This window comes from Panthera tigris, chromosome E2, assembly GCF_018350195.1.
Source record: "Panthera tigris isolate Pti1 chromosome E2, P.tigris_Pti1_mat1.1, whole genome shotgun sequence".
Classification (NCBI taxonomy): domain Eukaryota; kingdom Metazoa; phylum Chordata; class Mammalia; order Carnivora; family Felidae; genus Panthera; species Panthera tigris.
The window spans coordinates 361,727-388,495 of record NC_056674.1 but is presented as its reverse complement, the minus strand read 5'-3'; the positions used below and the strand labels follow the sequence as shown (position 1 = coordinate 388,495).

The 26,769-nt window shown below is 47.0% G+C and overlaps 2 protein-coding genes across 14 annotated transcripts in view; one reads left to right on the top strand and one right to left on the bottom strand.

The window, feature by feature from the left end:
- ZNF274 (zinc finger protein 274) overlaps positions 1-26,691 on the top strand; it is a 30,057-nt gene extending 3,366 nt beyond the window's left edge. For 6 of the 8 annotated variants that reach the window (XM_042969866.1, XM_042969863.1, XM_042969862.1 and 3 more), the window contains 4 exons: positions 14,081-14,563; positions 23,928-24,028; positions 25,189-25,315; positions 25,790-26,691. In XM_042969866.1, the coding sequence (XP_042825800.1) occupies positions 14,081-14,563; positions 23,928-24,028; positions 25,189-25,315; positions 25,790-26,691 (1,613 nt within the window). Of the gene's footprint in view, positions 1-11,189; positions 11,279-13,424; positions 13,839-14,080; positions 14,564-23,927; positions 24,029-25,188; positions 25,316-25,789 lie in introns of those variants that run through there. The other 2 variants (XM_007093513.3, XM_015542613.2) reach the window with 2 other exon arrangements.
- On the bottom strand, positions 320-26,769 carry LOC102968023. 6 transcript variants are annotated; one of them, XM_042969930.1, is made up of 13 exons: positions 26,685-26,769; positions 25,533-25,674; positions 20,225-21,692; positions 19,536-19,657; positions 18,236-18,809; positions 17,142-17,550; positions 11,813-12,014; positions 9,965-10,213; positions 9,209-9,262; positions 8,843-9,009; positions 8,232-8,356; positions 7,098-7,193; positions 320-1,085 (listed from the first exon to the last, which is right to left on the bottom strand). In XM_042969930.1, exons 3-5 carry the CDS (start codon positions 20,787-20,789, stop codon positions 18,498-18,500), a joined length of 999 nt encoding a protein of 332 aa, XP_042825864.1. In that variant the 5' UTR covers positions 20,790-21,692; positions 25,533-25,674; positions 26,685-26,769; the 3' UTR covers positions 320-1,085; positions 7,098-7,193; positions 8,232-8,356; positions 8,843-9,009; positions 9,209-9,262; positions 9,965-10,213; positions 11,813-12,014; positions 17,142-17,550; positions 18,236-18,497. The 6 variants fall into 6 exon arrangements, with proteins under 6 accessions (XP_042825864.1, XP_042825869.1, XP_042825865.1 ...); XM_042969931.1 differs by lacking the exon at positions 11,813-12,014 and having other exon boundaries at positions 321-1,085; XM_042969935.1 differs by lacking the exons at positions 11,813-12,014; positions 18,236-18,809; positions 19,536-19,657 and having other exon boundaries at positions 17,142-17,383.

Genomic DNA, 26,769 nt, shown 5'->3' with positions numbered 1-26,769 from the left:
TGAAGCTTACATATATTTTTATGTTTATGGACCATTTGTACTTTTGTGAGTTTATATACTTTCCTTTTTTTTTTTCTTCTTTCTGGGAACTCTGTATTAATTATGGGTACTGATACTACAGATATCCCAGACCAACATTTATTTATCTTCTACCTTTAATTTTTTTTAATGTTTATTTATTTTTGAGAGAGCACAAGCGGAGGAGGGGCAGAGAGAGAGGCAGACACAGAATCCAAAGCAGGTTCCAGGCTCTGAGCTGTCAGCACGGAGATCAATGTGGGGCTTCAACTCATGAACCGTGAGATCATGACCTGAGCTGAAGTCGGATGCCTAACCGACTGAGCCACCCAGGCACCCCCATTTATCTTCTACCTTTAAATTTAGTTTTCATAAAGAAGTTATATAATTTAGGTATTTTTCCTTTCAGATCTGTTCTTATTCCTATCCCATTCATAGATAGGCAGATTTCATAAATACTTTCTTGTATTTCAGGGTTTTTTGTTTGTTTGTTTGTTTTTGTCTGATTGTTGCACTTATCTGGAGTTTCTTTGTGTATATGGTATGGAGCATATGTTCTTTCAACAAATTTTGATTAGATTCTTCTGCTTATTGGAAACACCGTCCTTATTACAGACTAAATTTCCATGGTACTTATTGGGCATAGGCTTCGGTCTTGGTCCCTTCTGCTTCGTTGATCTTAGTCTGAGTACACATACTGCTGTACATATGGTAGTTTTATAACTTGGATAAATGATAGTTCCTCTCATTATTTCTAAAAAAAACCAAAAAAACAAACAAAACAAACAATGAACTATTCTCACCCACCTGGTTTGCAAGATGAGTGCTTGACATCAGTTTGTCAGGGGTTCATTAAGAAAATCCTGTTAGATGATTGCATTTAGAATTCCTTGATGCAGAATTGGTCTAGTCGAGTTTTGACGCAAGTGTACAAAGAGGGATCTCGCTTCACTGTGCTATGTCAGGCCTTCTGAGTGCTGTTGGGCTTTCACTGTAGTGGTTGCTGTTAATCGGCTCAGGTTAATCCTCTGCAGTCTTGCGTAGTTGGTCCAGATGAACCTGTCATGCTGTTAAGTTCTCTTATTAGTTATAACAGTCTTACTAGAGCCTCAATTTTCTCAGTACAGTCATTTTACCAGCAAGTATAAAGCAGGAGGCAATCGTATTAGTATTGTTTTACTCTTGCCCAGTTACATAATGACCTTTGTCACAGCTGGTACTTCCAAAACACTGAAGTTGAGAGTGTGAAGAGTGAGTGACCTAAATGGGAAAGTTTCTGGGTCTTGACAAGCATGATGCTGGACTCTGTTTTGATTCAAGTCAGTTTTATCTGGACAAAGCAATAGTCATCTAGCCCTTTCTAATAAATGAAAATCAGTAATAGCCCGTTTTCCCTAATAGTCATGCCAAGGTGATCATAGTGATTTTCTCCTTTGAACAGTTAACACAGTGACATAATAAATGTGGAAGTGCCCTTGTAAGAGCTGCTGGCATCCACAGACAGATCCATATTCATAAATTAGGTTCAGGAGGTGGGTGGATTTCTTTTTTGTGTTTATTATCTTTAAAAAAAATTTTTTTTTAACGTTTATTTATTTTTGAGACAGAGAGAGACAGAGCATGAACGGGGGAGGGTCAGAGAGAGGGAGACACAGAATCTGAAACAGGCTCCAGGCTCTGAGCTGTCAGCACAGAGCCCAACGCGGGGCTCGAACTCACGGACCACCAGATCATGACCTGAGCTGAAGTCGGCCGCTTAACCGACTGAGCCACCCAGGCGCCCTGATTATCTTTATCAGCTTTGTAAAGAAAACTTTGGATGTTCTCTTCTTCCCTTTGTTTTGTGTTCTAATGCAAATGACATTGGAACTACCTGCTTCTGGTAGTATTCAGCTACGAAATCTGCACCTGATCCCCATCTTTGGTGATGTCCTTCTGTTTGCCACAACATAGACTGCCATCTCTATGAATCTCTGAGCCCTTTTTCTGAACTCAGTTTGATGGCTCAGTATTAGTGGTTTTTCTTTTCCATACTGAGTCATTCTTTTCATCCTCTTCATTGAAAACCTTCCTAACATCCATTAGCATAGGTCACTAAACTATGTCACCTGGAAGGTCCCCAGCAACACAAGCACTTTGTATCCACCCATCATGGTGTCTTTTCCCCCTGGCTGTTCCCTGTGATCTAGCCTCCCAAAGTCCCTTCCTGTCTTGTGGCTCTGACTGTGGCAGGTCTGTGTTTCATCCTCCCTGAAGCTCAGATCCCGTGTCCTGTGTTGGCAGACCTTCCAGCCTTGTACTTCTGGATGATCCAGTAGTTCCCTGAATCTAGTTGCCGTGAGGGATTTGGGGCACCTGTGGTTCTGTACGTCTCAGGGAGAGCTGGCTTGACGGGTGCCAGGAGATTCTGAGGTGATAACCCAGAGTGAGAGACCATGTCCAGAGAGGCTTATAAGGACATTTTATTACAGACTAGGCCTCAGGTGCCTGACTCCTCTCTGCTCTGTCACAATGAGTCCTTTACATGTTGTTTTCCCTCCACTGCCTCCCCTTTTACACCTCACAAATACTTGTGGAACTCCTCTTGTGTTCCATATAGTATACTAAACACTTTGGTAGTAAACCAAAGACCTAAAGTAATCCCTGATACTGTGGACTTCGCAGTCTAATAGATTATGACCTCTACAAACAAGTTCCCCAGATATAACTCTGTAAAGATGAGTAGTGGTTAAATACTGAGAAGGGAAAGAGTGTAAAGTGGGGGCAATGAATAATTACACTAGAGGAGGTATTTTGAAGGGCACTGCAGGGGTGAGCTTTAAGTCAATCCCCAAAGTGAAAGAATTCTACACACCTATAAGAGTGGTGGTGAAGAGAGCTTCCAAGCACAGAAACAGCATTTGGGGTGACCATGAAAATGGAATAAGCTTGGCACATTCAGGGAACATGGAGTCACCCAGTGGGCTGGTAGGAGGTAACTGAGGTATACTGACAGGCAGGTTAGGTTTGGCAGAACACACAGGGCCTTCACTGTGAAGGTAGTTTGGTTTTTATCAGGCAGATGTGTGGTACAGCTTTTCAAGCTCACTGCAGGTGCTTAGGAAAAAAGAACTTAATAGGACGCAGATGGAAGTAAGGCAGGTTACCGTGGTAGTACTACCTAAGGAAGAAGTGAGGTCACCTGGCCTGAGAGTAGCAGAGGGTTTGGGGAGAAGCTGGCATCGGCTTCTCCCCATTCATAGTGGATTCATTGGGGCCAGGTGAGTAATGGCCAAAGGAAAGGAAGCTGCCAAGAATCTCTCGTAGGTGAAGGCTTCAGGGATTTCCTGTGAGTATTCTTTGTAATGTATGCATTTACCATATATGTTCTTTTTCTATATATCAACATCCAACTTTAAAAGAAGAAAAAAGGAGAAAAATTACTACTCCTGAATTTTTGGTTTTAATCAATAATACGAGGAAATCTGGCAAAGGCAAAAACTTTTGAAGGGTAGAAATAGAGGTTTTGGTTTTACTTTTGTAATGTTTATTTCTGAGAGAGAGTGAGTGAGCACATGCACACAAGCGGGAAGGGCAGAGAGAGGGAGGAACAGAGGATCCAAAGCAGGCTTTGCTGACAGCAGAGAGCCCCATAAGAGGCTTGAACTCACGAATTGCAAGATCATGACCTGAGCCGAAGTCAGACCTTAACTGAGCCACCCAGACACCCCTGGTTTTACTTTTTATGTTGAAATAATTTTTTTGACAGTTTACATGGAACTCCCTAATAGCTTTCACCTAGATTCAAGAGTTTGTGGAATTGTCACATGTCTTGACTGGTTCTGTTAAATAAGTATGAATGAGAAGGGACTGAGAGACATCCAAATACAGGTTTGTGAAGCCAGCTGAGTGCACCTCTCTGGACTCGAGAAGGAGGTCCCAGCAGTGCATAAAGACTTGGGAATCCTAGATGTTTGGAATAGCGTGTTCTATTTACCACTGGATGAGATAACCATCTCTAGCAGTGGTCTGTCTCCCATCACTAGTGTAGCTGTGCCTTTCCCTAACTCAAGGGACTGAGTTTAAGTCGAAAGCTCAGCCTTTCTGAGGCAACTCATTTTGTATGGCTATCCAGCTGTCCCTGATAGCAAAAATGGCAGCACAGACATTGGTGGAAGCAGAAGGGAAACTTAGTAATAAGTGCTTAAGACAGAGGGCATTTGTTTTTAATGTTTTTTTGTTTTAAATTAAAAAAAAAAATTTTTTTTTTATTTTTGAGACAGAGAGAGATGGAGCATGAGCAGGGGAGGGGCAGAGAGAGAGTGAGACACAGAATCTGAAGCAGGCTCCAGACTCTGAGCTGTCAGCACAGAGCCCAACGCGGGGCTCGAACTCACGAACCACCAGATCATGACCTGAGCTGAAGTCGGATGCTCAACCCATTGAGCCACCCAGGCGCCCCAGGGCATTTGTTTTTAAGAAGGCACTGATTTGGGAAGATGCTGTGAAGATCAGGAATACGGACGATATTTGATGGCACTCAAACCTTTAGCCACTGCTCAGTGTCCTTTCAAGGAAGTATTGCCATTCTGTGTAGTTTGGTTAGAAAACTTGAGATCTGGGCACCTGGGTGGCTCAGTAGGTTAAACATCTGACCCTGGTTCAGGTCATGATCTCGCAGTTTGTGAGTTCGAGCCCCAGGTTGGGCTCTGTGCTAACAGCTCAAAGCCTATGGCCAGCTTCGGATTCTGTGTCTCCCCCTCTCTGCCCCTCCCATGCTCATGCTCTGTGTCTCTCTGTCTCTCAACAATAAATAAACATTAAAAAAAAATTGAAAAAAAAAAAAACTTGAGATATAATCTAGATTTAATCATTGATAAGCAATAGGGTGAAGACACTATATTGAAGATCGTGATTATAGGAAAGCCTGCAAGACATTTAACTTTTTTGACTTGGCAAGTAATGAAGCAGGAGAGATGAGCCATACAAATATGAATGTAGCAATACTCAAATCAGTGCAAACTTTAGTAGAAAAAAATAACATCTACAAGAAGATTGTTTTTTGGAAGGAAGAGAAGAAAATCCTCTTCTAGATTTCATTCATCCCTTGTGTAGTCTGAGAGGATTCATATGGGCTATAAAGCAGACACGGGGGATGTAGAAAATCAGTTGTTTTATACAAAGGATAATCCATTCAAGAACAAGACTGAAAAAATGTGTTTAATGTGAGAAGGCCTGTTTTCATTCAGCCTTTAACTAAGGCTCACATGGGAGGAGACTAACATGCAAAGACCTTGAATGGAGGAACTAATGTGCATGAATTTTTTGACATGAGAACTCAAACAGGGTAGAAACCCCAGGAATATGATCCTAGCAGGAAAGGCTTCTGGCCTGATTCACTGTGACTTGAGAAAACTCATATTGGACCCCCCGCCAAAAAAAAAAAAACCCAGTTGTAATGAATTTGGGAAAGTTCTTAGATCAAATAATTACCTATGAGAACTCCAAAGCCAAGGGACTATGACTGTGTGAAAAGGTTTCTTTCATGCACAGCTCTCTTACTCAGGATCATGAGAATGTAATTGGGTCTTAGGAAGGCTTCAGGAGTCACAGAACCCACTGGCAAGAAGCCCTTCAGTAGGAGTCCTCATTGTATTCAACATCAGAGGACTCCTATGAGAGCAGATCCTCAATGTAATCCGTGCAGGCAAATCATTAGCCTTAGCTCCCACCTTATTTGACAGAACAACAAAACAGAAAACTTACACTGGAGAGAACCACACTGAATAATAAAAATGAAATGTCTCATCCTATTTTTATGCCAGATAAGTCATACAGAAGGCAAGTTCTAAATAAAATTTTGATCACATGTGTATACAAATACAGAAAAAGAGGTCTTTTCCAACTTGTTCTGTTATCTGACTGAACACCTAGAACAAATATTAAACAAGAGAGCAGGTGTCTTTATTTCAGTTTCCCATATATATCCCCAGTTGCTAAGACAATGACTCCATCTCTAGCTCAGGAAACTGTTGAGTGAATAAATGATTGAAGAAATTGTAAAAAAACAAGAGGATGTCTTCAAAGAGGAGACTATGAAGACAAGGCCAGGCTTTGAGACAAGAGGGTAGGTAAGGGATGATAAGGAGCAATCTTGAGATATATAGTGCTATTAAGAACTCTGAAAGGCTCACATCCTAGGGAGTGAGTCAAGAGTTTAGAATCTTGAGTGACTATCAAAACATATTTTGGCAGGAATCCAGCCTAGCAGAGTGTGGTAACACTGTGTAAACCTTTATTCAAGAATACATTCTGTGACCCTCCACATATTTGCTCATTAGGACCCATGTAATCTTGATCCTTCTATCTGGAAACCGTTCTGCCTGGTGTCCAAATATAATACCTAGGGTAATTTCAAGACCTGAAAATGCCCTCACTATTAATTAAATAAGGAAAACAAATGAACTACACATTTGACTCAAAGTCCTAAGGAAACAGAAAAGATAAATACAACACAAATAAATGAATCAAATGGAGAAGAAAAAAAGAACCCAAGAACTAATTTTCTGGAAAGACAAAAATTCAAAACCAACTTTGATTAAACAGAATAAATCAAAGGCAAGCTAAAAACCTATATAGGGAAATAACACTACACACATATTCAGCAACACATGTAATTTTCATTATAGAACTTTATACAACAGTAACAATGCATGAGCCAGCTCCATGTACTGATATGAAAGTCTCCAAGATAAGTGTATTTCTTAAATATGTATCTTTAACACGTATAAAGATAAGCAGATGCACATAATACCATTTTTTAGAAAATATACAAACAAGTTCAAATATGTGTGTCAGGTGGTAATCACTGAATGTAGATACTGACAGGCTGTGACAGCCTCCTGAGAAGGAAACTGCTACCTCCTTTCTGCTGTGTTACCAGTTCCTGACACAGCCTAGATGCCCAGAAATTAACAAACAACAAAATGGAAAGATTTCTGGAAAAGTGGAAGGTTGTCAAAATTGGTCCTAGGAAAAATGTTAAAATAATTTATAAAAATTTTTCAGAACAAAGTGGCCAGCTACTTATTATTACTGACCTGGGCAGTGAATATCTTCCACCTTCCTGTTAAAAGGCCATTTCGATGGAACACGAGCAGTTCAATGACAGGACAAGGCTGGAATGTTGACAGATTCTGCAAGGTATAATAGCATTTTTGTCACTAAAGCACAAAATGAGAAAAACATTAAAAAGGAAATATTGATAGCTCATGACAATTAACCACCTTAAACTAATCCTTTGAAATAGTTAAAATAAGAGTTCATCAATGTGACAAATAACAATAGAGATGAATAGCCTTGGCTTACACAAGGAATACCCAATTTAACACAAAGATATTAATAGGTTTTTGAAATGGGATCTAAGAATGAATTAAATGATTAGGAATTGTTTTTTTGTTTTGTTTTGGATTTATTTTGAGGAGGGGAGTGGCAGAGAGAGGCAGAGGAAGAATCCCAAGCAGGCTCCACCCTTGAACCCATGAACCGTGAGCTGAAATCAAGAGTCAAATGTTTACCTGACTGAGCCACCCAGGCACCCCAAAATGATTAGGAATTGTTAAGGAATAAATTATTAAGGCATTTCTATTTGAAAAAAAATTTAAGTTAGTGGGATATAAAATAAGTAGAAGCAATAACTTCGAGGGCTTAGAAAAATTTTAAGTTTATGCATTCCCTTTCTTGACTTAAGTCCTTCCATCATTCCAGCCTCTAGAGAAGTGTTGGAGCCATTATACCAGTGGAAGCAGAAATGCAAGTCTCTGACCTAGCTGGTTGGGAAAGAAGCAGGAATATAAACCAGGTGTCCTCTTACCCGGTGGCCTGCACTCCCAGCTACTGCTCAGGCTCCCAAGTGGAAGGGAACTTTGTAACAATAGCAATCCTCCCATGATAGTTTAAAGGTGGGACACAATTAAAATGCCAGTGAAATTTCCTGTAAATGACAGAAATATAGGAAAATCCAGAGAGCTAAAAAACTCAAAAGGCACTTTTTACGGCTATATTGAGCCAGTATTTCTTGAGCGCCTGCAAAAATGCCACGAACTGTTACAGGGATGGGTCACAGTATTGAACATGGTGGTAAGGCCCCTGTCTTATGAATGGGCCTACATTCATTTCAGAGCAGCCACTAACACGTGACTGATTAAGCTTAAACAGACTAAAATGAACTTAACCAGTTTAGTTCCTTAGTCACGGCCGTCTTTCAGATGGTCATTGGTCAGCTGCAGCTAATGGCTACTATGTTGGACAGTGTAGATCTACAACATTTCCTTAAAGAGAGCTCCATTGGGCAGTGCTGCTGTAGAAAAGGTAGAAAGGTGATAATTAACGAAACAGATACTTTGAGATAGTCAGTGCTGTGAAGAAAAATGAAACAATGGAATATGCTAGCGGGAGGAGGCGTGGGTGGGCAATACTAGTTGAGAACTGCTCAGGAAGACAGTTCTGAGGAGAGGACACAGAAGCTAAGAGCTGGATGAGGAAGGGGTATCAGGTGAAGATGTTGGGAAAGACTAACAGGCAGGGGTATGGCACACTCTGGCACATATGAGGAAAATTAAGATAGTGGCTATGGGAAGCATAGCCTTTGGTGTAAAGGGCATAAAAGAACAGGGCTTGGATCCCAGCTGCTATGTTCCCCAGTGTGGCTTTGGACAGGGCTCTTAGAGTCTCCCAGTATGGACTTCCATATAAGTCCATTCTCCCAGTATAAGAGTAGATGCTATTGCTTACTGGGACTATGGTGTGTAAAGCCCAGGTCTTGAGGGGTCTTCATGTAACTAACCACTGCTATTCGAAGACTTTGATGTTACGATGACCATCAGCACCTTTGGGAGATCTTCCGCTGGGCCTGGCTTTAGGGTTTCTGATGCACAAGAACCAGCTGACATCCTCAGCAGTCCATGGGGGTAAACAAACTTCAAAGGCAACGCCATGGAGGGCCCAACAGAGCTGAAGAGTGATGGGGAGAGGAGGAGAAAAGGTGTAAAGCTGGGGGCATTCTGGACAAGGAGAAAAAGGAACAAGGGAGTGTACACAGGGATGAGAGGAGCTGAGGTGAGCGTTCCTCCTGACCCTGCCCCCAACAAGATCTTGAAAGGTCATTGTTATTAGTTATTATTCTATTTGTGGACTGGTAGCCCTAGTGTACCTGGTTAGTCAGCGTTCACTGTGGAACTCTAAGCACTGAGGGAGATGGCTTACCCTGGAAGGGAAGAAGCAGAAAGGGAAGTGAACTGTAAGAGGAGGAAGAAAAACATCCTCCATCATCCTTTCCTACATGCTATTCCTGGCTTTATGTAACCTAATCACTTAGAAAGAGGAAACTAAGGCCCAGAAGGATTAAGCCCCTTTCCCAGAGGCTGGGTGAGTTTGTATAACAACCCACTAAATAGATAGTTGCAAGTGAGGGGACTAAATTGCTAAAATTCTACACATACACACACCACCGGTCATTCAGGTGGTGGATTGAAAACCAGTACTTGGTGAGTGCCTGGGTGGTTCATTTGGTTAAGAGTCCCACTCTTAATTTCAGCTGGGGTCATGATCTGACTGTTCTGTGAGTTCCAGCCCCGCATTGGGGGATCAGAGCTTGCCTGGGATTCTTTGTCTCCCTCTCTCTACCCTTCCCCTGCTCAAGCTCGCTCTTTCTCTCTCAAAATAAATAAATATTTTAAAAAAGAAAAGAAAGCCAGTACTTGGAGCTGCAGTTGATAGAGATTATTTTGTGCAGCCCCACACAGATGAGTGGGTCAGTCAGCCCGAACTATGTGCCAGTGAGTTGAAGATCCAGTTTCAACTCTGCCAGCTGTAAACTTTTCTCTGTGTACATTTTCACTTCACAGAGTACATTTTCTCTGTGAAGTGAGGTGAATACTTTCCTGACAGAGAGCACAGGAAGGGTTACCTTAGTGGCCTTGGGGGATGGTCCAGAGGACTGCAGTGACTAGAATGACACTTAACCACCAGCTTGCAGGTTGTGGCCCATCTCATTGACCACATAGCACCCAGGAGGAGCTTTACAATAACCCTGCGGAATATATGTTGTCCTGAATGGCTGCTACTGCAGGGAGAGCCAGGCTGCAGATCCACTGAGATCCCAGCACCACAAGGATGGGCAGAGTTCTCCATATCCACACCTAGACAGGCTCTGAAACTTAAAATGGTTAAGAGTTAACATTTTAATGAGCATTCAATTCAAGATTTTGAGAAATTGCCCTAGTGTCCCCCAGAGATAGGAGGAACAAAACACATGATCCAAGACTAAAGGAGAAATAAAATTAGAAATGGAGAGTGGATGGGAGTAGAATGAAAAGAACCTACAGTTAATTTTCTTGAGGGATAAAGTACTAAATAATCCGCGTGATTAACCAAGGAGTAAAAAACGAAAGTTTTAGAAATTAGAAAGTTGTGAAGCATTGTGGAGAATGAAGATTTCAAGTGTCATGCATGATTATTACTCAAAATGGTGCCTGTGGCCCAGCAAGGAGCGGCCAGGGAGCGCTACCCGCCCCCGCTGCTTCCTAATATCCCTTAACTGGGGCACTTTTCAAGCCCAGCCCTGCTGGGGATCCGGGAAATTGTCATCCTTGGCTTCCTGAGTTATTCTCAGGGCAATTTGAAGCTCTGAGAACGCTAACTGGAAGTGGGGAAATGAATTTTGCTTTTAAATCAACAATCTGGAGGGGAAAATGAACCCCCAGAAATCCTAGGGAACAGGAAGGTAATTAAATCCTGAAGACAAGGATAAATATAAATGAGTTGGGAAAGGCAAGCCCCCAAATAAAATTAATAGAAAAGTTTGTTTAGGGGAGGAGGTCAGAAATAGGAGATCAACGTAGTTATTTTTATCAAGGAAAAAAAATCCCTTGGACTAGGATTTTGATTCTAGGACTCTTGATCTTGTGGTGAATTCGAGCCCCACATTGGGTGGGGATTACTTAAAAAGTCTTTTAATAAAAATATGCTAAAAAAACAAAACAAAACAAAAAAAACCCTAGGAAAGGAGTGACTGGCGATGGCCGAGATTAAAAGCGCGGCCCAGGATGTGTTTTGCAACCCCAAGCGCCCAAGGCCAGTTCGGGGCAGCGGGCCCGGCCCCACCCATCGCTGGTGACTCCTGACCTCGAGCTGACTCACTTCTCGAAGAGCGTGCCAGCAATTTCCAACACCGGTTAGATCTGTGAAACCAGTAAACCGAGGAAACCATAGACGAGCCAAGGTCTGTAATCCGGAAATGTGGAGGGGGAGGGAAAAAAAAAAAAAGCATCCTACGCAAACGGGGAGGAATGTACAATCGGGGATCCGAAAATGGATAAGGAATGCGGGCGCTCGCTCCCTTAGGGGGAAGCGACCGCGATCCTCCGCCCTGCGCCTGCCCGAAGGGTGAAAACTGGCAGACCGGGAAGGTGTATATGGAAGTTCCAGCTGCGCCGGCGCCGCCCCAGGGTGCGTCAGCCGTCGCGAAGGGGGGCGGGGGAGGGAACGAGAGTGCAGGAGGCCGAGAGCCCAGCAACTCGCCAAGGGGCGGCCGTCCGATCTGGGCCTGGGTCGCACCCACAGCTTCAACATGGCCGCTCCGGAAGTGTGCACCGCGAAGGGCCCTGGGAGTTGTAGTGGCCCGGCACCAGGCTCGTGATGCACGTCCGGACCGGGGGATCGGGGCGTGGCTATGGGGACGTGGGCGGTGTCGTCCCGTTTACCCGGTGGGAGGGGGACTGAGGCTTCAGCTTCCCGAACGCGGGCCGCAGAGTACCTGTGGCTGCGGCCTCCGCCAGCGCCACCCTCCCGGACGCCGCGGTGCTGGAAGGCCGGCCGGGCCGCTGCTTAACAGTGCGGGTGGCGCGCAGGGAGCCGCTGCTCTTCGGGTCTTTCCGAGTTTGTGTGTTTAAACAACACGGGTGCGGTCACTTCACACTTCCTGCTGCGTTCTTTTACTTCACGTGACGGGAGCTTTCCTGCGTTGTAATGATCACACTAAAACCAGCGTAATTTTTAATGCTTACCTGGGAATCTTTCAGTTTTCTTGAGCGGTGCTTTAGCACTACCTGTGTTTTCCAGTTTTGCTCCGTCCTACACCCCTGCTCAGGAAACGTGTGTTGTGGGAAAAAGACCACCCAAATGAGGACATGCGGAGGCCATCTACTCAGGCCACTGTAGCAGGTCGTCTGCCACCACACCTAGTGTTTAGTTGAGACTGGCAGGGAGGCAGGCGTGGGAAAATTTACAGCGGAAAAAAGGAAGGTTCTGACTGGAGGTTATTGACTTGGGGGTGAAAGAAAAAAACTGGCGGTCAAACAGGTCAAACAAGTCCTGAGGTTGCGGGGTCAGGGTTCTATTGTCGTATGCTGTCTGGCCTTTGTGTCCAAATACTCTTATCTTGGTGTCTCTACAGTGGTCTTCCTGTCCAGATAGTTCCCTGAACACGATTAACCAGCTCAAAGTCCCCGAGCATTGATTGCCCTGGCATTCGTTGCTAAGGCTTTGAGTTCATGCTGGAAGTTCCTTTGCAGGTAGAGTTGTGCTAATCAGGTATATTCAAAACAGCAAGTGTGAGCGGGCACATTTGCTCTTGACATCAGCCGGACCATTTCTGTTTTTATAAACAAACAAGCCTAATTGGAAGTAAACCATAATCCGTGATTTACATTTTTTCTATTTACTTTTTTAAAAATGTTTATTAATTTACTTTTGAGAGAGAGATGGAGTGCAGGAGCACAAGCCAGGGAGGGGCAGAGAGAGGGGCAGACACAGAATTGCGTCTCACAGAATTGTGAGACTGTGACCTGAGGCGGTTAGATGTTTAACCGACTGAGCCACCCTGGTGCCTCTCTATTGACAGTTTTAAAGCTTTCAAGTCATTTAGAGTTAGCATTTCTCCTTAGAGTTGTACAGTGCTTTCTTATTTCCTTTGGTTTGTGTGCCCTCCTTAGCATTTCAGGGACGTGCTGGAGTTGTGTTCTTGTGAGTTCTGTGCCAAGACACAGGGCTTCAGACTTTCCTGTCTTCTTGGCTCCCATGGAGGCAGGATCAGGTTCTACTCCCTGTACATAGCTGTGGGCCTATAGAGCATCACAGGTTTCTTCTTAAGCCTCCTTGCCTCTTGCTTTCCCACCCACCTCCCATATTGAGGTGTAATTTACATACCTTAAAGTTCACCCTTTGAGACTGTACAGTTCAGTGGTTTTTACTATAATTCACAAGGTTGTGTAGCTATCACTACAGTCTAATTTCAGAAAGTCTTTATCATCTCCCTGAAAAAGCTTCATTTTTATTAGCCAACACCCCCTAATTGCCTGAATTCCTTATCTCTTGGAAACCACAAATCTACTTTGTCTCAGTATATTCGTCTATTTTGGACATTTCGTATAAATGGAATCTTAAAATTAGCCTTTGGTGTCTGGCTGCTTCCATTCAGCATAATGTTGTCAAGGCTTAGCACGTATCACTACTTCATTCCTTTCTATGGCCAAATAATATTCCAATTTGTGGATAGACCATATTTTGTTTATTCTTCCTTTGACTGACATTTGTTTTTCTTTTTGGCTGTTAAGAATGCTGCTGTGAAAGTTCCTGTACAAGTTTTTGTATTGACATATATTTTCATTTCTCTTGGATGTATACCTAGGAGAATTCCTGGGTTATAATTCTGTGTTTGGCTTTTTGAGCACCTGCCAGACTGTTTTGCAAAATGATGCAGCGTTCTGTGTTCCCACCAACAGCAGTTTTTCCACATCCTCGCCAATAGTTGTTACCACCCATCTTTGATAATAGCTATCCTAGTAAGTATGAAGTAGTATCTCACGATTTATTTTTTTAAGTTTTTGTTTATTTAGGTGATCTCTACACCCAACAAGGGGCTCAAACTCATGACCCCAAGATCAAGAGTCACACGCTCTTCTGACTGAGTCAGCCAGGTGCCCCTCACAGTGGTTTTGATTTACATTTCCTTGGTGGCAAATAATGTTGACTATCTTTTCATGTGCTTGTTGGCCATCTCTCTGGCTGTGCTTTTGACTTACAGAGTGTCCTGCGGCTCAGTTGGACCCTCAAGTGGATCCTCTTCCTGCTGGGAATCCCCTGATGAAGATCGAAGTCGTTGAAGTCCTCACACTGAACCAAGAGGTAGCTCGTCCCCGAAATGCCCAGATTCGGGCCCTCTATGCTGAAGACGAGGGCCTAAGCCCAGAAGTACTTGGGGAGCCCACTCAACAGCTAGGCAAGCATCCAGCTGACCCTGAGGCTGCACGCCAGAGGTTCCGGGGGTTCTGCTTCGAGGAGGTGGCGGGGCCCCGAGAGGCCCTGGCCCGGTTGCGTGAGCTGTGCCGCCAGTGGCTGCAGCCCGAGGCGCACTCCAAGGAGCAGATGCTGGAGCTGCTGGTGCTGGAACAGTTCCTGGGTGCGCTGCCCAGGAAGCTCCAGAGGTGGGTGCAGTCACAGCACCCAGAGGACTGTCAGGAGGCAGTGGCCCTGGTGGAGGATGTAACCTGGATATCTGAGGAGGAAGGTAAGTGCAGTGGAGGGGCGGAGAGGGACACTCCTGTAGATGCATCTTGGAGAATGGGGGAGGAAGAACTCAGGCTTCCTCGGAAGGGGCGGGGAAGGGTCATGCCTCTTCATCTAGGCCAAGAGCATCTACCTCCCCAACGTGTTCCTGAGTCAGAGCTTCAATGGTTCCTTGCTGAAATACCTGCCATTGCCCCTAGGTCAAGGGATCTGAGTATCCCTGGACCCATCTACCGAAATGGAAAGTCTCAGACAACACCTCACAGCTACTGAAACCCTTGGGCAGGGCCTGGGACTGCACTCTTTAACTAGCCCTCCACAGGCTTGTGATAGAAGCTAAGGGATAAAATTGTTCATTCTCATCCTTTTGGAATCCCTGCTGTGCTACAAGCCAATAGAAAACGTGATTTTAGTCACATAGGCATATTCCCAGAATGCTTTTTAAAAAAATTTTTAAAGTTTATTTATTTATGAGAAAGAGAGTGTGTGAGCAGGGGAGGCACACACAGAGAGAGAGAGAGAGAGACACAGAATCTGAAGCAGGCTCCAGGCTCCAAGCTGTCAGCACAGAGCCTGATGCGGGGCTTGAACCCATGAACCGTGAGATCATGACCTGAGCCGAAGTTGGACAGTTAACTGACTGAGCCACCCAGGCACCCCAAAACTTAATTTTTTTAAGTAATCTCCACACACAACATGAGGCTCAAATTTACAGCCCCAAGATCAAGAGTTGCATGCTCTACCAGCTGAGCCAGCCAGGCACCCCTCCCAGAGTGGGAATTGTGGATAAAGTGGTGACCAAGACAGGATTCATAGATTCATGAGCTCAACAAGCCTTAGACCCAGTAAGAATGATGGGAATTTGAGAAATGAATACGCGTTTGACAATGATGGGGTTGAGAAGAACCCAAGGGTGCTGGTGGGGCTCCTGGAGGCAAGTTGCTTGTAGCTGACACCTGGTGTGGAGTGGAACTAAGAAGGGGGCAGGAAGGATGTGCTGAGCAGGAGAGCATTGCCTGTGAAGGCCCAAAGTGGGAGCAATGACAGTATATTCAAAAATCCGAGGGGCACCTGGGTGGCTCAGGCGGTTAAGCGGCCGACTTCGGCTCAGGTCATGATCTCGCGGTCCGTGGGTTCGAGCCCCGCGTCAGGCTCTGTGCTGAAAGCTCAGAGCCTGGAGCCTGTTTCAGATTCTGTGTCTCCCTCTCTCTGACCCTCCCCCATTCATGCTCTGTCTCTGTCTCAAAAATAAATAAATGTCAAAAAATAAAAAATAAAAAAAAAAAAATCCGAGAGAAATTGGGTGGGTCTATGGTAGAAGGGAGCAGGGGACAGGGCTGGCAGGGCCCTTGCAGGGGTTTTCGTGTTGTCCTAAAGCAATGGGAAGAGTTACTGTAAAGCAGTGGGAACCAGTCCATGAGCTCTAGGGACATGTGGTATTGTCTGACAGAGTAAACATTTTCCAGGTTGGGGGTGTTGCATCCACACGACTCCTGAAACAGAATGCTATGGGCACCAGTGACAGTCACAAGAAAGTTTACTGCAATGAGAGGCAAGGCCGACCGATCGGGACCAACACTCTTGATAAGAGTGCGGCCTCGAACAGCTGGGGTACAGAGTTTTTATGGCCGATCACATCGTTTTATCATCACCTGGGAACAGAACAGAGAAACAGTTCCCAGATGAGTTAGAAACAGTTGCCAGATGAGGTGATTATTTTAGACTTTCTGCCGCTTAGTTGCAACCAGTGGATCTCCTTGACCTTGCCTCTGATGCTCTTTTCTTTGAGCTTTTGTTTCCTTGGTTGGTGAAGACTGATTTACAAGAGTATGAAGCATAATTTACAAGAGTAAAGCAAGGCTGTTATCTCTTGACCTTCAGTGTCAGAACAAAGCTGTTATTTTTCAAGCTAGGTGTTAGCCCTACACTACACTTTAATCCTTACATTTCTCCCTTTTCTTGTCAGTGAATCAATCCCTTGATTCATCATTAGGAACTAAGGGGACGTAGTTGGACCTAATCATCATAATTTTTATTTCACCAACTCGCCTCTTGACATACTGTACTAACCAGTTGATAATGCATGGGCCGATGGTTAACCCGAGAAGTAATAATAGCAGTGGCCCAGCTATGGTGGTGAGCAGTGATGTGAGCCAGGGGGACCAAGAGAATAAATTCTGATACCAATTATTGCTGGCCTTTTCCTTCACATTCGACCTTTCTATTTGCAGGGCAACTGTATAACCCTGGTATGTTAGCCAATTTTTGTTCTTGATCCCTGTGTCCACATCCATAGGTAACCATATAGGGGTTTTCGGGGACGGAGGAGCGAAGCCCGTTGGCTGTTTATAATTAGTAATTAAAAGTCCCCCATGAGTCCCCCACCAAGTCGCATAAACCAAACAAAAAACAAGGCACAGTGGAAGAGGTATTAGATGTTATCACCTTCCCCGTGACAGTGTCCCTGAGTTCCCGTTGGTATGGCCAAAAAGATAGGGGATGCAATTCCGTACAGTCCCCCATGCTTATCATTATACAAACCCAGACAATTATTATTAGTATGCCCGCATCAGTATTACCTTTAAAGGATCCTCTGAGTGCCTTCGGACCTTCCATTGCTGTTCATTATCTGGTTCTGTATCAGTCTCGGGTGTTCCTGCCTTCACACAGGTTGTTTTTTTTTTAACCTGAGAGTGATGAATCCAGGTTCGGACACCATCTACCTTCACGGCCGTGGGCGTAGTCAGGATCACGGCGTGTGGTCCTTTCCAGAGCGGCTCCAGGGTTTTAAGCTCGTGCCTCTTGACCCAGACTAAATCTCCTGGTTGAACGGGGTGGGGAAGAACAGGAGGATGAGCGAAGGCTTCTTTTAAGGCCCTGGTTATTTCCTTTCGTACATGTTGCAGGGCCACGAGTGAAGCCAGCAAGCGGTCCTGTTCCAACTGTTCCATTACGTCGCCTCCTAGCCTCAGCAGGATAGGTGGAGGTCTGCCAAATAAAATTTCATAAGGGGGAAATCCCTTGACAAATGGAGTACAACGCGCTCGCAAAAGGGCAAAAGGCAGGACGTCAACCCAATTTTCGCCCGTCTCAAGGGACAATTTGGTTAAGGTCTCTTTTAGGGTCCGATTCATCCTTTCTACCTGATCCGAGCTCTGAGGTCTATATGTACAATGTAATTTCCAATCTAGTCCCAATGCCCAGGCTAGACCCTGGGACACCTGCGCCGTAAAGGCCGGGCCATTGTCCGATCCTATGCTCAGAGGCAGCCCAAATCTAGGAATTATTTCATTAATAATTTCTTAACTGTCGCCTGAGCCGTTTCTGATTTAGTGGGGAACGCCTTGACCCACCCGGAGAAGGTGTCTACAAAAACAAGCAGGTTATTTGTATCCGTATTTCCCTGGTTTAATTTCAGTAAAATCTACTTGCCAAAACCGGCCTGGCTCAGTTCCTCTATCTCTTTTAGCTTCTGAAACCTTCCTACTTGCACCCTGATTTACTTGGGCGCAACTTGCACACCTTTCAACCACCTCTTCGATCTCTTTTCCCAGCCCTTGCGCCCTGAACTTCTTCCGCACTAATTCCGCCATCTTCGTTTTTCCCAGATGAGTCCCTTGGTGGAGCTGACCCACCATGCGCCGCCCGAGTGCCGTGGGTAAGAGGATCTTACCTTCAGGATCCTGAGACCACTTTTGTCCCGGCGTCACACTTCCCCCTTTTCTTGAAACCCACTCCAAATCTTTAGGAGTGTAACTGGGCTCCCTCGGTCAAGATCGGTAGCTCCAAGGCACTTTTACTTTTAGTTGGGGCAGCTTCTCGGGCTGCTGCATCAGCCAGGCGGTTTCCGACTGCTTCTAGGGAGTCGCCTTTCTGACGTCCCGGGCAGTGAATGATTGCCAGCCTCGCAGGTTCCCAGATGGCTGCTAGAAGATCTAAAATTTCAGCTTCAGTTTTGATGGCCTTGCCTTCCGCCGTGAGGAGACCGCACTCTTGGTAAATGGATCCGTGTACATGCGCGGTTGCAAAAAGCATAGCGGCTGTCCGTATAAATATGAACTGGCTTGTTTCTTCCGAGTTTGAGGACTTTTGTTAGCGTGATGAGCTCTGCGTGCTGGGCTGAAGTTCCCGGGGGAAGGGTCTGTTGCCATAAAACCTCGCGGTCCGTCGTCACTGCAGCGCCCGGCGTGCCTTTGCCCTTGAAACACAAAACTACTGCCGCCTGAAAACATGCTGATATCAGGGTCCTGTAAAGGAACGTCCATAAGATCGGAGCGGAGGGACGAGATCGTCGCCAAGCTTTCTGGGCAGGAGTGCAGAGGGGGACCTTGTCCTTCGGGCAGCAGAGTGGCTGGGTTTAAGGCTGTGGGGGCACAAAAACGTATTCAGGTCTGGTCGAGTAGCAATGCTTGATATTGGGTAATCCGAGCATTTGACAGCCGTCGCTCTGGGGGAGCCCGCAGTAAAGCTTCCACTTCGTGGGGCCCGGTGACAGACAGTGCCTGCCTCAAAGTTAGTTTGTCTGCGTCTTCAACTAAGAGCGCGGTGGCGGCAATTTGTCGAACGCGTGGGGGCCACCCGGAAGCAACTGGGTCCAGCCGCTTGGATAAATAGGCCACCGGTCGGTGCCAAGGTCCCAGGCTCCGAGTCAGAACTCCCTCGGCTACCCCCCCCCCCCCTTTTCGGCTACAAACAAACGGAATGGCTTGGTGGGATCTGGCAGGGCCGAGGCCGGTGGGGTCACGAGAGCCTCTCGTAAGGCTTGGAAGGCTTTAGTTTGAGTCTCCCCCCACGTGAAGGACTCCGGAGACCCCTTGAGAGTGGCGTACAAAGGGGCTGCCAGTTCAGCAAAGCCAGGTATCCATACTCTGCAGTAGCCTGCTGCCCCCAGAACTCGCGAACTTGTTTGCGAGTTTTAGGCTGAGGAATATCGAGTATAGCCCGAATTCTTTGTTCACCGAGATAGCACTTACCTTTTTAAGGTTGTAACTTAAATAGGTCACCGCAGTACGACAGATCTGCGCTTTTCTGGCTGACACTCGGTACCCCAGTTTTTGCAAAAGACTCAAGGGTTCTCTGGTGGCACTCAGGCATTCTAAATGAGAGGGGGCCGCCAACAAGATATCCTCAACATATTGCAGTAGGGCTACCTGCGGGTTGGAGATTCGAAATGGCTCTAAATCCTGGTACAGGGCGTCATTAAAAAGAGGAGAATTTTTAAATCTTTAGGGGAGTTGCGTCCAGGTGAGCTGTCCCTTTTCAGGATCAGTCCATTCAAATACAAATAGTGGCTGGCTTTGTGGGGCCAGCGGGATGGCAAAGAAGGCATCTTTTAAGTCCAGAACTGTATAATACACCTGAGAAGGGGGAAGCAAACTAAGGAGAGTATAAGGGTTGGGTACAGTGGGATGAATGTCCATTTACAAGTCTGGGGCTGCCTGTAAGACAAAGGCCAAATTTAATGCTCTTCTATTTTTAGGTGCCTCAGGGTCTACAGGGGTAAAGGTGCGGTACACCTCCGTGAGCCTTTCTAAGAAGGCTGAGGGGCTTTCCTCGGTCCCCTGAATTACTTCTGTTACCTTAGACATGTTTGTGGGCCGGCGGGTGGCCGCTCAGAGACCTCCCAGTAGAGTCTGGTGAAATAGGGTCAATGATCGCCTACCGTGAGGAGCGTTTGGGTCCCAATTTTCAGGATGTGAGGAAGGAAAAACTTCCTTGAATCCAGCGGGATCCTCGGTGGGTTGCCCGTTTGGCCCCATCACTAATTTCCGGGCCTCGCGACGGATCTTATCCCGCTCCTCAGTGGTGAAGAGAACCTGCAAGAGCTGCTGGCAGTCATCCCAGGTTGGCTGTTGGGTCACAAATAGAGTTTCAAGAAGAGAAATTAATGCTTGGGGTTTCTCTGAGAACGAGGGGTTTTGAAGCTTCCCGTTATAAAGGTCGCTAGTGGAGAAGGGTACATAAGTCATAAAGGGTCGGACATCACCCTGCAGGGGTGCAGGGGTGGCCCTGGAAGAAGGGATAGGGCAGCGGGAGGCGGATGGAAGGGAGTCCCTGACCGGGTGTGAGACGGGCTCAGGGGAGTGTCCCGACTCGGCTCGTCTCCAGATCTGAAGCATCTTGACCTGTATTCTTTGGGCGAGAACTATAGGGCGGTGGGTGGTAAGTTCCTTTTTTTTTACCCCCCTCCTGTGCAGGTGATAGAGGGGGCGGCCGCTTAGTCTCATCAAGATTCTTATTCTGAGCTCCAGATGGGCGACCTTTGAGTGGCAAAGCCTGTACTTTAGGGAGGCGAGGGGGAAGGGGAAGAAGTTTTAACCAATCTGGAGGGTTTTCGATGAGGGTTCTCCATGCCCCAGTGTATGGGATTTGGTCTTCGTGCCTAGAAAAGACAATATCACAAACTTTATATACCAAAGTAAGGTTAAAGGTCCCCTGTGGAGGCCATTCGACCTGAAAGCTGTTACATTCCACCTCGCAGAGAGTTCGAAGGACTGGCTTCTTAATGTGGAGGCCGAAAACTGAGGCAGCTCTCCTATACTCCTGGAAATGGGTTAGTATGAGACTCAGCGGGGTGGGGGTAGTCTGATTCTGACCGATGACAAAGATAGGCAAAACTGACAAGGACGATGACAAAGATAGGCAAAACTGACAAGGACGCACAGCCAGTCAACAGGAAGAAGACAATTAAGACACGAAGAAAACACAAGTTCGAGATCTCAAGGCCAGTAGGCCATCACAGCCACCTGAAAATAGGATCCTTCTTGACAAACACCAAACCTAATGGGGTCCACCGGCGTCCCGGTAGGATCCCTGACTCTGGTTCTATAGCTGCGTCAGGCAGACCCTCCTGAGTCATTCAAATGGCGCGCCCCAAGAATTCCTTACCTCTCCCAATCCCGAGCTTCCTCCCAGGGGTCGGCAGAGCAATCCGGGGAATGGGCCCTGTTTCAGACCTTTAACTTTCCCGGCCAATGCACCAAATGTTGCATCCACACGACTCCTGAAACTGAATGCTATGGACACCAGTGACAGTCACAACAAAGTTCATTGCAATGAGAGGCAAGGCCGACCGATCAGGACCAACACTCTTCATAATTTAATGGCCGATCACATCGTTTTATCATCACCTGGGAACAGAACAGAGAAACAGTTCCCAGATGAGTTAGAAACAGTTGCCAGATGAGGTGATTATTTTAGACTTTCTGCCGCTTAGTTGCAACCAGTGGATTCCTTGACCTTGCCTCTGATGCTCTTTTCTTTGAGCTTTTGTTTCCTTAGTTGGTGAAGCCTGATTTACAAGAGTAAAGCAAGGCTGTTATCTCTTGACCTTCAATGTCAGAACAAAGCTGTTATTTTTTCAAGCTAGGTGTTAGCCCTACACTACAATTTAACCCTTACAGGGGGCACCCAGGTGGCTCAATTGGTTAAGCATCTGACTTGATCTCAGCTCAGGTCATGATCTCATGGTTCGTGAGTTCAAGCTCTGCATCAGGCTCTGTGCTGATGGCACGGAGCGTCCTTGGGATTTTCTCTCTTTCTCTCTGCCCCTTACCTGCTTGTGCTCTTGTGCTGTCTTTCTCTTTCAAAATAAATAAATAAACCTTAAAAAAAAAAAAAAAGATTTACCAGGTTGCAGTTTGCGATGGTTGGTGGGCAAAAAACAAGGGCAAAATGAGAATCAGATTGGCCACCCAGAGCCGTTACCATGCCCACCGAGAGGTGTGGTGGCTTGGGCAAGACTGACAGCGGTGGGGGGCTGGGATGGGAGTACGTTTGGGGGTGAGATTCCATGAAATTTGATTTGTCAGGCTGAGTTCCATGGAGCACTTGCTCACCCGAATATGTAACCTCATACAGCAAAATTGACTTTGCAGATGCAGTTTATTAAATTGAAGATTTTGAGGTGGGGAGATTATACTGTGTTATTTGGATGGGGCAGGCATGAGAGTTCAGGGCAGAGAAGACACGAGGAAGGGCTGGGAGCTAGGTATTTTAGTTGGCCTCCAGAAACTGGCAAAGGTGACAAACATATTTTCCCCTAGAGCCTCAGAAGGAAGGTAGCCCTGCCACCAGCTTGATTGTAGTGCAGTGAGGCTGGCGTCAGACCTGATGTCCATAATCATAGGAAAGCAACTTTGCTTTTAGGCACCATTGTGGCAATTTATTAGAGCAGTAATAGGAAACTGATAGAGGTACCAAGGAGACAGTTGGGAAGCCCCTAAGACAAAAGCCAGTCTGTCTTACATTTCACACCTTGGGGGTGAATAAAATCAATTCATATTATAGTGGATGGCAGGAAGAGAGGCCTTCCAGAGAACCCTGAGATTCCTACATTCATTATCAGCGAGTTAGTTGCGACTCTCAGTTGTGAATGCCAGGGGAGGAGAATTTACTGAAAAAGTCCCAGGATGATCTAGCTTCAGGCACGGGTGGACCCAGGGGCTCCTGTAGTATTCTCAGGACTCATTCTCTCTCTGCTATCATACTTCTGCTGGCCTCCGTTAGCTTCACTCACAGGCAGGGTGTCTCCGTAGGGAGCCTCCCTGCACGGAAATGTTCTAACAAAAGCCTCTTTTGCTCTGCTTGTCTAGCTCTGTGCCCTGTATTCATCTCAGATTTAATTATTGTGGCCAGGAGGAGGTGGCAGCCTGGTGGGCCAGAATGGGTCACATCGTGTTTCCCCCTTGAGAGCAGGGGTGTAATCATCCTTGTGGAAGACCATGTACCAGGCAGCGATAGATGAGGAGAGTCAGGCATGAAGGAGTTGTGGTTAAGAGGGGCTGGAAGCCCAGGCAGAATGGTTTTCGAAGGTGGAGGAAACTTGATAAAATTCTCATCTAGATGGGTGTGTTATGAGAGTGGGTCCAGTCCCGGGGGTCAGAGGAAGTCCATGGAAGAAGGCAAAGAGGAAGAGGACAAGGAAGGCAAAGAGACAACATACTCGGAGGCTAGAAAAGGGGTCTTTCCTTCTGAGGAACAGTGTGAGGCCAGCTGTTGAGGCAAATGGAGAGATGAGGCAGCTGTCTCAGAGGAGGGACAGGATCCGGGACAGTCCTTGGAGAGGGAGGGAGTGGGGCCAGGGGTCTCAGCAATGGAACACTGGTGCCCTACAGTCACCCTTAGGGTGATGCATCTTGAGCTAACCAGGTGTGGGGATTTGGGCACAGGCTGTGAAGAGGAGCCAGAGTGGGGACTTGAGCTGGTGGCAAGAAAGGGTGGGCACAGATGCCCTCACAGTAGTAACAGCAGATAGGATGTGTGCAATGGCCGCAGGGGTCCCAGAGAGAGACGTGGGTATCATTGCCCCAACCTGGAAGTGGCACCACATCCGGCTGATCCCCTGTGCTGGTGTCTCCCCACAGCATTACCCGCCCAGGACCCCACCTGCTCTCTTGAGACCACAGCTCCCCAGGAAGAGAAGGAGGAGAACATGACCACCTGGCCGGCAAAGGCGCCACCTGAGGTGAGTGGGGGGTGTCACCCTTTTGTTCCCTGGTCACAGTGTCCCCTATGAGGTGACCTTCCCCCTACCTCCCAGCCTCCCACAGGGCAGACCTCTCAGAGTTTCTGAGCCTGAAGGGCTGGGCTGCCTTGTTGCTGCTGTGGAGACCAAGAAAGGGCACAGGGACTGGGAGGCAAGAAATCTGGAGGAGAAGGGAGGGGCCAAGTGTTTATAGATGCTTGGGAGCCCCAGGTAGGGACATGCAGACCACATCTGAATTTGTGTTAGAACAAGAGAGCCCTTGTCCTTCAAGAATGCATACTTAGGTGTTGATGATGGAAAAAATATCTGGAATTTGCCTCAAAATATCCCAGAGCTGGGGCATAGATGAAAGCACTGGCCATGTCTTGCTGACTGTTGAGGCTCAGAGAATATGACAGAGTGATGTGTGGTATTGGTCAGGACTCTTTCTGCTGCAGATGGCTCACAACTGGTTCAACCATAGGGTGAATTTATTGGCTCTCATGTAATGAGTGGTCTGTGATAGGCTTCAGGCAAGACTGTATTCAGGGGCTTCCACGTGATGAGAGAGGAATGTGTCTCCAGTCCTGGTCTCATGGCTCTGCTTTCTCCCATTCCTTCTCAAGCAGGCTCTGCCCCTGGTGGGTAAAAAGCCCCCATAGATCCAGGAAGAGTGCCATGGGGAAGCCTCTTCCTGCCAGAGTTTTGGCCAGCTCCCCAGAAAGGACTGATCTTGGCACCGCCTCTGGCCACACCACCCTCCAGCAGCCACCATCCACAAAGGCAGGGATGGTTCCTTCACAGGCAGAGGGGCTGTTCCCAGAAGAAGGGAGTGTGCCTAGCAGGCAGGGCTGGTCTGAGGGGCAGTCTTCTGTGGGAAGTTGCACAGAAAGGATGAGCTGCACATAGGCTGGGGTACAAGGGAGGTAGTTTGCTTAGGGCGTTTGTAGCTCTTAGTGAAGTAGATTCTGCCTCCGGCCTGGGTCCCAGCCTCTGGGTTTGTGATAGGGGACCCACTGGGCCTCTTATGGGCCCAAGTCAGTGTTTCTGAGCAAACTCCAAAGCAGGGGTGTCCTCAGCACAGCAGACTCTGTTGGGAGGCCCTGGTCATCTGTTCCTGTCGATGACCCTCCTGCTGATCAGACATAGTGATATTGCAGGAACCAGTGACCTTCCTCGATGTGGCTGTGGACTTCAGCAAGGAAGAGTGGGGGCTGCTGGACCCGATGCAGAGGACCGAGTACCACGACGTGATGTTAGAAACCTTTGGACACCTGGTGTCTGTGGGTAAGGCTGTGCCCGTGCTGGCCACTCCACCCTTCTGGGACTGGGAACCTCAGGGGCCCTGAGTTGGGCCCTGCACCTTCTCTGGGCCCAGTGTGAGCACTGGACATGCTGACAAGAGTTCCTTGCACCATCCATGCTTTCAACTGGTCCTCTGGACCTCAAGGGGTGGGCATTGTGTGGACAGTGGAGGATCAGGCCCAAGGAAAGACTGACTTACCGCCCACCTTGAAGGCATATGAGGAGTCAGAGAGCTGGGAGAGTGCTCCCTGTTCTTGCCCCATCCCTGACTGCCAAGCTCGGTGTTCCTCTCTTTGCTACTTCACTTCTTTCCGTAGTCTCCCCAGGTCGCGTGACGGTACCTGGAAAACAAAAACAAAAAAAAACACCCAGCTTCTGAATACTTGATGATGTCATACTGATAGCCCCCTTTGCCACTTTCTCTCTATAGTATCTGTATCTTTTGGGTTCTTTCAGGGTGGGAGACTACACTGGAAAGTAAAGAGTTAACTCCAAAGTCTGACATCCCTGAGGAAGAACCAGCCCCTGACCTAAAAATGGAAGAATTCTCAAGGGATGACACCTGGTCCTCTACCTCAAGAGACATCTTGCAGGGTGGGACCCAGGAAGTCTTGGACACAGCACTGAAGCAAGTGGAGCTCACTCAGGAAGAAACCCTCCCTCAGAAAAGCCCCCAGTCCCGGGCAAACACTGGCCTTGTCACCAGCCCTATTTCACTCCAGAAAACTCTGCCCAGGAAACGCTTGCGCAAGCGTGGCTCGCGGGTTAAGAAGGTGACGCGTGGTCCATGTGTAAAAATTCATCAGAAGGGCCACAAAGGGGAAAAAGCCAGAGAAAACAGTGGTTGTGGGAGAGCCTTCAGCCGGAGCACTCAGCAGATTACGTTCACAAGAATTCACAAAGGGAGCCAAGTTTGCCGATGCAGTGAATGTGGCAAAACGTTCCGGAATCCAAGATATTTCTCTGTACATAAAAAAATCCACACAGGAGAGAAGCCCTACGTGTGTCAGGACTGCGGGAAGGCGTTTGTTCAGAGCTCCTCCCTCACACAACATCAGAGAGTCCACACTGGAGAGAGGCCTTTCGAGTGTCACGAGTGTGGGCGGACCTTCAATGACCGCTCGGCCATCTCCCAGCACTTGCGGACTCACACCGGAGCCAAGCCCTACCAGTGTCAGGACTGTGGGAAAGCCTTCCGCCAGAGCTCCCATCTCATCCGGCACCAGAGAACGCACACGGGGGAGCGCCCCTACATGTGCAGCAAATGTGGAAAGGCCTTCACCCAGAGCTCGCACCTCATTGGGCATCAGAAGACGCACAGTGGGGTGAAATGCAAGAAGAAACAGCCTACCTCATAGCCCTCAAGCTGAGCCGGTTGAAGAGACATGGCCTTCTCAGCATGATCCTGCAATGTAACACGAACGGGCGTGGTTGGC